The sequence below is a fragment of the Alosa sapidissima genome, chromosome 17, assembly GCF_018492685.1.
Source record: "Alosa sapidissima isolate fAloSap1 chromosome 17, fAloSap1.pri, whole genome shotgun sequence".
NCBI classification, from domain to species: domain Eukaryota; kingdom Metazoa; phylum Chordata; class Actinopteri; order Clupeiformes; family Clupeidae; genus Alosa; species Alosa sapidissima.
The window spans coordinates 21,812,965-21,822,964 of record NC_055973.1 but is presented as its reverse complement, the minus strand read 5'-3'; the positions used below and the strand labels follow the sequence as shown (position 1 = coordinate 21,822,964).

General features: G+C 44.6%; 2 protein-coding genes across 3 annotated transcripts in view; one reads left to right on the top strand and one right to left on the bottom strand.

The window, feature by feature from the left end:
* The window catches only part of ccdc153 (coiled-coil domain containing 153), a 4,543-nt gene extending 3,687 nt beyond the window's left edge, over positions 1–856 (top strand). The window contains exon 6 of the mRNA XM_042068104.1: positions 578–856. Within this exon, the coding sequence (XP_041924038.1) occupies positions 578–706 (129 nt within the window). The 3' untranslated portion in view covers positions 707–856. The remainder of the gene's footprint in view (positions 1–577) is intronic.
* A 6,378-nt stretch (positions 857–7,234) lies between these two features.
* The window catches only part of grik4 (glutamate receptor, ionotropic, kainate 4), a 347,457-nt gene continuing 344,691 nt past the window's right edge, over positions 7,235–10,000 (bottom strand). For both annotated transcript variants that reach the window (XM_042067701.1, XM_042067702.1), the window contains one exon: positions 7,235–8,132. In XM_042067701.1, coding sequence (XP_041923635.1) covers positions 7,737–8,132 — 396 coding nt within the window. In that variant the 3' untranslated portion in view covers positions 7,235–7,736. The remainder of the gene's footprint in view (positions 8,133–10,000) is intronic.

Genomic DNA, 10,000 nt, shown 5'->3' with positions numbered 1-10,000 from the left:
AGACATGAAGCTCATCAGAAAGGCAACAGGAAAGGCATATTTTCATCCAAAACCCAACCCAGAGACACATTGGTTACAAATAGATGTGTAATGAATACATTAGCTACAACAGATGCTTATCATATGTGATCATGAACTATGCTTCCACAGCTATATCAGATGCTTTGTATGAAAACAACATAATGCAAGAATTGGTATTTACCTCGTCGTCACTTTTCAGGTATTTTAGTGTCGTAAAGTATGTACAATGTATTTTAATGTCAGTTTTCAATGCGTAGGTTCCAGTAAAGTCTGCAGTGTATGTTGGACAGTGATTCTGAAGGGGTACCCACTGTGTCGAAGAGACAAAAAGCATTCTGTTCCTTCACGGTATAGCAAAGTTACAGACATACTGAACACACAGTGGCAAAGACAGAGATGCCATTCTTTCTATTATAAGTCAGCGTACCATCAAAATGAGTTTGATGGCGTTATTTTGCATTCCTTTAAGGAGAAATAACATGGTGGCCATGGCTTGTGTTTTAATGGTTGCTGGTTGAGACATTGCAGTCTCATGCTATCCTCCCCTCTGTCTCAGGGAAGCCTGGATGGTCTCCTGACTCACCTGATGGAGGTACGAGGTTCATGGGAGGAGGAGAGTGCCCACATCCATCAGGAGTTCAAGGATATCCTCAAGGACTTTGGGCTGAATCCACTTCAGGTCTAAAAAGGCTAGATGCAGTGTTGTAGTCAAAAATAGCTTTTCCTTCCCCATATTTTCATGCAGGAACATTTCAGTGTAATATTACAACTCAGATGGTGGGCTGTTTTTGACCGACGCAATAATTATTTTAGAATTTCAGAAAGAAATATAATAAACACGTTTCATTTTTGTGGAGTGATGTTTTGACTTTTTAAACCCTGGTTTTCAGATTGCTCATATTGCTTAGATCTCACTCAACACAAACAAACACACACATTGTTTTCAATAAACGAAACTGAGATAAGAATAACATCAAACTGAACAGATACAGCAACCACATATTATTGTTCTCTCAGTGGAAATGAAAACAAGACCATAACATAGTTAAGTAATGTAAGCCTTATAAAAACATGATTTGCTATTCATAAAATGTGGAAAATTTGGATTTTAAACAGCACTTCCAGAGATGCACACTTTTAACCACTAAGTCAATAATATTCACCCATTAATATGATTTTAATGTCTCCTCTCTCAGGTAATGAAACATTTGCCATTGGGGTTTGAGTAATTTCCCTACTTATGCCCAATTAACATGAAGTCAAAAGCGCAATGTTCCCTCCCTCAGCCTCCCGCTTGTCGTCATTCCTCTCTATAACCACTGGGTGGCACTGTTGTTCCATCCTTCTCCTTTTCAGTTGTTGGGATTTTCAGGTACATGTAATTGGGATTCTCAGTTCACCTCTGTCCTTCACTGCACCCTTCGGAGACCAATAAACAGGCAAAACACAGATGCAGCATGACCCCATTATTAACTAATTGTTTGTGGAAAGGCCAGTTGTTTGTCTCTGATGCATGACATTGGTGTTTGCATTCTTTTCACTCCAGCTGTTTGCTTATGTTCACTCTTCTTTATCCAAACCACATGGACTTTAAAGACTTTTGGCCATGCCGTGCACTATAGAGTGGAGCTGGTAATAATGTGCACCAGCGTGAGTTCATTACAGCCGTAAGCACGAGATCGGTGATAGTTCATCTCAACCGCACCCACTGGACCTTGGCCAGATTTGCAGTTGCTGCCAGGAATATATATATATATATATATATATATATATATATATATATATATATAAGGAGGAAGATAGATCATCCATTTTCATGTTATAAAGCATCACCACCACACCACACATCAAAGACAACATCTAGTTGCATAATCCTAATTCATGCATCTCTGATGCAACCTCCCATTTCTCTCTTTCTCTCTCAGGACTCTATTTTGGCCATCAGAAACGGATGGTCAGAGGCAAAGTGTCTATACCATAGACTATATATACAGTCTATGGTATAGACATTAAAGGCGTGTCCAGTCTACACTAATGGCGTGATTTTTGTGATCAAACACTGGGCGCTGGGCTCAAAAGGGTTGTTCTTATGTTTCCTAATCAGTCACGGGTGTGTTTTGGGCGTAAAATCCTTTAAACCAGTGAGACTAACATCTGTCATTCCCTTCAACAGCAAGCAGCGCAACTTACAACAGCGCATTGGTATTTTGATAGTCAGCGATGCATTTGAAGGAATCTGCATGCACGCGAGACCGTATGGAACAGGGATTCCACACAGGGATTCAACTTGCTTTACTAAAACCTATTTGTACCGTGGTTTCATAGTCAATGATAAAACAGTTCTTGAAAGTTAATTACTTTCACTATTGACTGACAAGGGGTTACCATCGAAAACATAGCCTGAACACTTCAAAGCAACACTTTGCTGTTAAACCGCAACCATTTGCTGTTACATTTATTTTACACTAGATATCTTCTCCTTTCTTGCCTCTCCTTCTCTCTCGGTCCTGTATCACTACGGATAATGTTTTACTGTAGAAGCATTTCTGTGGCCATCTCTTGTATTCAGTCAGGTTGCTGGGCGATCGAAGTCTGCCCACCTGAGTGGCATCGATCAGGGCAGGATGGCAAAAGGAGAGGAGACAAACAGCCACCGCTGCTGCTGCTTTGACTGTGTCAACAACGCCAAGATGTCTCATCTGATAGACGGACTCAAACCGCATGGGGATAAACAACAATGGACACAAGTCTCTTGGTGGACATCTGAAAAAAGCACAGAGCAGTAGCAACACCACCAGCAGCACCAGCAACAAGACAACAGGCCTCAGTGGACAAACAGGTGCCAAATATCAATACAGCCTCTGCTGTAGAGACTGTGAGATATATGTGTCTTCATCAACACTAGGCTTCTATTGTATGTGGTAGGGTTGTTGCTTATTATTATACTACATAATTCTGCAGGCACTTTGGACAGTGCGTGAGCTTGTGCTGGTGATGTTTGTGAGTCATTGTTAAGTAACCTGACGAGTGAGGCAGGGTGTCAGTGTTATCTGGTGTTATGATAAAAACCTGCCAGCCAGTGACACTTGGTACAGCATTTCCCGGTAGAGTTGTAGATGATTCGTCAAAGATGTTTTTAAACATGTTTTTGGGTTAGACCCAGTATGCTGTATAACACACATATAAATCACACATTTTATAGCAAACTAACTCATCCCCTATAGCCATTTAGAATGTAATAACGTATTTTAGACGACAACCAAGAAATACTGAAAAAAAATCAGCATCAGTAGATGTCATCATTTCTGCCATTTCTCTCCATCATGACTGCCTGCCTATACTTCTGTCAGCACTCCTGTGCTTTGTAAAAAGTCCCTGAGTAACCTTTTATGTTGAACAATGTTTCAGAAGCACTTACCCAACCAATAAAATGGCATAGCTCACAAAAGCAGAGAAATTAGGTAAAAAACCATGGATGGCCTTTTCCTGAAGACTAAGTCCACCAGAGACTTCAAAAGGAAGAACAGCATGAAGTCTTTTAAGAAAGATCAAGAGATCAGCACTGAACACACTCCCCGAGTGCTCACCCTACCTCACTCTTTTGGAGGAGATCAACAAAAAGGAACATATATCAGTCAATATATATATAGGAAAAATAAAAAGCAAATGTTGATTCTCTGCTATGGGTGTATATACTGTATTTTTCGAAGGGAGAGCAGCACACAGGAAACATGAAAAAAAAGAAAAGAGAACAGAAAAAAAAGATGGGTGTTCCTTATGACCACACATGCCGACATTAAGCAGAAAATATCTTGTTGTATTAATCTCTCTGTTCAAAAGTGGGTGAATAAAGTTGCACCAGAGCCGTATAAAGGCACTATTTGTGAGTTCCCGAACCGGAACCAAACTAGGCTTTCACCACAGCATTTCATAGCAGCTGCTCTTGCTTGCACCACACTGGTGCAGCCTGCTTCTCCACCCACTGAGACTAATGCACTGGTCATACTTTACACCATGCCAGTGACCACGAGAATGAGACGGAGCTGTAATAACTGAGAATCAACAGAGCCAACCATGCAGCAGTAGCCTCAGTACCAGCTGAGCTAAGGCTGCCTTCAATGGCAGCAGCAGCTTAAACAGATCTAGTCCGCCATAACCAAACATAAACCAGCATGTCATCTATATAAATAAAGCCACCACACATATCCACAGAGTTTTCTGACTGAGACTAATGCAGCGGCACACTCAGGTGGAGAGGCCTCATAGGGACATTACAATTCGATTAAGAAGATGCCATGTTGCTCAGTGGCCATGACAGTGAGTTGCTGGAGGAAAACTGCTGAGTCATTCCATCTTTTAGTCTCAAAGGTGCTGGCTTTTTTTTCTCCACAATGAATGCAGAGGAGAAGATATCACCAGCAGCACAGATGGAAAGATTTGAGAGAGTCAAAAAAACAACAGCACAGAATCTTGAACATCTGACATGGAATTGAAATGACAAGGTGAGAAAGTAGAAGTGCAGGATTCTGCCGTGCTTTGACAGAACTGATGTAGTTATTGTAAGTTATAGTTCGGCACTGCTCTTCAGGAGTGACTCATTTCAAATGCACTTGATTAAGCCTTGGCCTCCCTGGAGAGAATTGCTACTGTGTGTAAAAGGAACCGTATTGAGTTATAAGCAGCGCAGTCAACTGATGAGCACCTTTGACCAGAACTCAAAAAAACTCAATTCCGCAGAATTACTCACAGGTCACCTAATTCAGGAACTTGCTTAACTGCTTAGAGCGGCTTTCCGCTCCCTCTCCTTTGTGGGTCTGAGTGAGAGAGTGTGTGCACAGTTCTATTTTTGGGATGTGCGTGTATGCTCACATTTTGTATAACAGTCACCATCATCAAACAGGTTGAAGCATGTCTGTTTTGTCGCACACACATATACATACAGACAACCCCCCCCACACACACACACGGACAAAATGCCCCCGCCCACTCACAGACATAGAGACAAAATTAGAACACACAGTTATTAAAGTATAGAATGAGTTAGAGTCTTGGTAGAACAAAGCACACTATCATTTATTAACTGGTACTCACACCATTTGGAAATAGAATACTGAAGTCTTCAGGGTCCAGAAATAAAAATCACACAGAATCTTTGAAAACTAAACACTTGAGGAGAAAGAAAAATATTTTCAATTGGAGATGACTAACTGTGGAAACTGAGGGTGGTGGTGTGGTTAAGGTAACAGCAACACTCTGTCTCCAGGTAGTGTATTTTTTTTTTGGTTGATGAACTACCTGTCCAAGGCTTTTTTCCCCCCTTTTTGTCCTGTGGTGGTCTGAAAACTCGGAGCGGCGCAGAGGAAACAGGGGGCGAGGCATCTGGACACCAGCGTAACGAGGGTTCTTGACAGCGGTGGTCAGAGGGAGAAATACTGTAAGGCATCGAGAAAATAAATAACCTTCTCCGCACACGGGTCCGTGCCGGGACCTACCGGACACACAGACCCAGCAGCACTGAAACTGGACACGGGGCTGATGTATGGCGCCTCTCAACACAAACGCCAAAATGTGCTTTGGCCTTGAACACAGATGGGAAAAGTACAACGCAAGGAAGACACACACACACACACACACACACACACACACACACACACACACACACACACAGAGGCAAAGTTCCAAAGGGAAAAACAAAAAACTTTAAAGTGGTTCACTAATCTATCACAAGAAATGCCCTTCCGTGATGCAGCTGTGTGTGTGTGTGCGTATGTGCGTATGTAGGTGTGTGTCTATGAACAGATGCATTAGGCTCACCACACACGGCCAGCGATGCGACAGTCAAACGTGACAGGGGAATTCTGTTAATCGCTTTACTACACACACTACTGGCGACGCGATCACCCATCGATTCAGTGGAGATACACTGACCAGACAGCTGTTTTCTATTATGACATATCAAAATCGTCCTGAAAAATAGAAAGGGGGCGATTAGAGCAATGTGACGGCCGTCGTTACACTTGCCGTATGCGTTGCCCCATTCACTTCAATAGATTCAATTCAATTTTGCCAGTCAACTGCCATAAATCGCTGTTGCGTCGTCGGCCGTGTGTGTACGCCTTTATGTGTGCAAAACCGAGGGCTCTTCAAACCGGGGAAAGTCAGCTGAAGAACTTCGTATTTTATCACACCTACATCGACGCGTCTAAACATTAATCTTCGCTTAAGGACTTTGGCCTCGCCATTCAACACTGCCACCGCAGACCGTCCTCTCCTGAGCGAAGAGTGTTTGACCTACAGGATAAATCGCCCAGTGTCCCTCTTGTTCCAAGATAGCCCTGGGTAGGCCTAGTCATCTGCTGCTGCACACGCCGATTACCCGCGACCGTGGGGCCCCCGTAGAAGGAGAAAGGGGGAGGATGGAGAGCTGCTGGTCTGACCACAGCGGGGGTGTTACGGATGGACGCGAGCATGTTAAAGGGATTGGATGTACTGAGACTGGCCGGCGGCCTTGAGTGATACTGAAATAGAATAGTGGTGAACTTGGCATGGGAGCTACTGTGTCACTTTGTGCAAAGGCTTTAATGTCGGCCTTTCTACAGGAGTGAATCTAGCATGGCTGGGTGAAAGTGATTATGTGAGGAAATGCAGAGTTTGGCACATCTGAAGAGGACGTGAAGCGTGTGAGCGATTCAGGTGCTTCTTTGATCACCACCGCACTTGAAGTGTTGCTTTCTGGCCAGGGCCAAAGTAAAAAAAAAAAAATGGCAAAACTTTTTAAAATCATCCATTCAGCACCACCTTAGACCTTCTGACATGCATCGCCGTCCTTCGAAGTATCTCTGAAACATTTTTCATGATGAATATCACAATTGTCATTTAAAAAAAAAAAAGTCTGTGTGTCTTTGTTTTCTTTGTTGTTCTTTTGTCAAGGCCATAAAATCTCAGCCTTCTTTAAAAAATAGATGAGCATTTTTGAAGATGGCACTGGTCTTTACAGCTTCATATCTGCAGCATGGTGAACTGAACACAACATCTCAAGTGGAGACTCATTCAGTCCTGTGCGAAACAAAAAACAAAAAAACAACATAAAAAACAACAAAAAACTCAAAACTCAAATATAATTCTCTCAATAAAAGTGGGGATATACTACTAGTAATAGAACAATAGTAATGTTGGTATCACAAAAAAAGGAAGAAATAATTTAAAAAATAAATCGACACAATCAAAGACAAATTTACTGCATAGTACAATGCCCTTCCAAAACAAGCCTGGAGTCATGTTTGACGAAGCGACACAAGGGAAAGGAGTCTGCAGAAAGACTATCCTCCTGTCACTGTGCATATATCCCACAATTCTCCAGTCTCCGTGCTGCGCTCTCCATACAGATATTCCACACAGGAGTGCCGTAGCAAAAGAGTATATCCACTAGACGTGTGTGCTCCTGCGGTCCAACAGTGCTGCGTTTAGATAACAGCGGCGCTCCGCGGAGGTCCTGTCTCTCCAGCTTGAACCAGCCAGCACTGTAGCAACAACGACGACAACGACTACATAACGGCCCCACTCCCCTGCACCAGCATGGGGTCAGTTTCCAGTTGGGGCAGAGCTGAACGTCTGTGTGTGTGTGTGTGTGTGTGTGTGTGTGTAGATGTAGGTGTGTGTGTTTGAGTGAGCATGTGAAGGTGTGTATGTATGTGTGTGTTTGTCTGTCTGTGTTGTTATTCAGGTTCGCTGCTGTTGGTGGTCTTCTCCCACTCTAAGCTCTCCTCGCTGTGTGCGGGGGAGACCCCGGGCGGCCGCACGCGGAGCCCCTGGAACCGCCGGCACTCGGGGCAGATGCGGATGTGGCTGCAGCCGCGGGCAACCAGGGCGGCCTCCTGCGCCAGTCTGTGGGAGAGGGGCTCGGGCAGCCCGGTGCCCGCGCACAGCTTGCCGTTGCTCAGGCTGGCGGCAGCGGCGGCGGCAGCGGCGGCGGAGCGTGCCCGACGCTCGTCCAGGGGCAGGGGGCGCGGCCGCAGCATGCTGGCGCCACGGCGACGGCGGAGCTGCTGCAGGCTGTCTCGGCACAGGACGATGCCCTGGAGCTCACGAAGCATCTCCTCACACACCGACAGCTACAGAGAGACAGAGAGAGAGAGAGAGAGGAGAGAGAGAGAGAGAGAGATGAAAGTACGAAGGGAGGGAGGGAGGAGAAAAGAGGAGATGGAGCAAGAATAAGAGGAGAGAAAAGACAGAGAGAGAGGAGAGAGAGAAAGACAGAGAGGTGGAGAGAGCAAGTAAGCAAGAGAGAGGGCAAGGAAGGGAGAGAGAAGAGATTAACGAGAGGAGAGGGGGATACAGTCAGTAAGTCAGAAAGGAAGATAGAAAGAGTGCAAAGAGACAGGAAGAGAGGGAGGGAGAGAGAAAAGAGAGGCCAGGAGATCTCACTGATACACTGCACTGAACACACTGCATGCTGTTTTCCACTCCACACCAAAGAATAACATCAAGGCCACTACTACATCTTTCATGTGGACGGACGTACAAAGACATACTTTCATTCTTAGAATTTTAGAAGCTTCTCCTGCGAAACGTGGTTCTACAGTTCAGAGTTGAGAAGTTTACAGAGCAGAGCAAGACCGAGAAAATCAGGAGAAATAAACACATACCACCATAGCAGTGGGAGTTACAGAATAATTATTTAGCTGGGGTTAAGATTTTAAACTAGAGACATATTTCTGTTTTTGCAAGTGAATTAATCGAGTGTTTTTCTTGAATGGAGATATATTCGGTGGATAGAGATGCTAATAACTAAACTCAAACAGCATCTGAGAGAACATCTGTCTCAAGAATTATCTCCCGTATCATGGAAAGATGTTCAGAACAAGACACTTCTGAATAATTACTGTAAGACTGAACATTACAAGTATTTATATATTCTTTAAAAAATCTTTCGGAAATCTGAAAAGCTTAAATCACACAAGATGAATCCAATAAATAAAAATGTTTAATCTTGTCTAATCTGCTTGACAAGAGAACTGACTGATGACGACTCTACACTCTTGAGGGTTCATTACAACATAATGACCCAAGTGGTGTCCAATCCAACAATGCCCACCCACTGGCAGCATGTCGACTCTTTGTCCCCCCACCCCTCTCTGTGTCACTGCCGCATTACCCTGTGATGAGGCCGAGGAGAGCTGCACTGTGACGCAACTCTGCCTGTATGGCCTGTGCAATAGGCTGGTGGCAGAGGGCTGATATGATTGGTATGCGCTGTGCTGCGCTGCTTTTTGCTTTATGTGTTGTGTGTGTGTGTGCGCGTGTGTGTGTGTGTGTGTGTGTGTGTGTGTGTGTGTGTGTGTGCGTGTGTGTGCGTGTGTGTGTGTCATGTCCCTTCGGAGCGGAGTGTGAATTGGCGAGGCTTCACTGCGGCAGGGGAAATCAAAGTGACAGCATGGACTCGGACGAGTCAGAAAGGGGAGAGCGCGAGTACAAAGAGCACGGCGTTAATCACACACACACACACACACACACACACACACACACACACACACACACACACACACAAGCACAAAGAGCGGGGCGCTAATCACACATAGCGCAGAGCAATTAGGGCTGCGTCAGGGAGCTCCACCGCACCCGTTGCCTGTCTGTCTGACTGCTGTAATGCCATCTAACAGGCAGCAGCAGCTCCAATGCCACACAGGCCCTCTGAAGGCTAAACTGGACAAGAGAATTCAATGCACACAATGTACACAAGCTATCGCTCTCTTTCACACACACATAAACACACATGAACGCAGACATACACAGACACACAGACACACAGGCATACACACACACACACACACACACATACGCATACACAGACACACACACACACAAACACACACACACACACACACACACACACACACACACACACACACACACACACACACACACACACACACACACACACTCACACACACACACTCACACACACACACACACACAAACA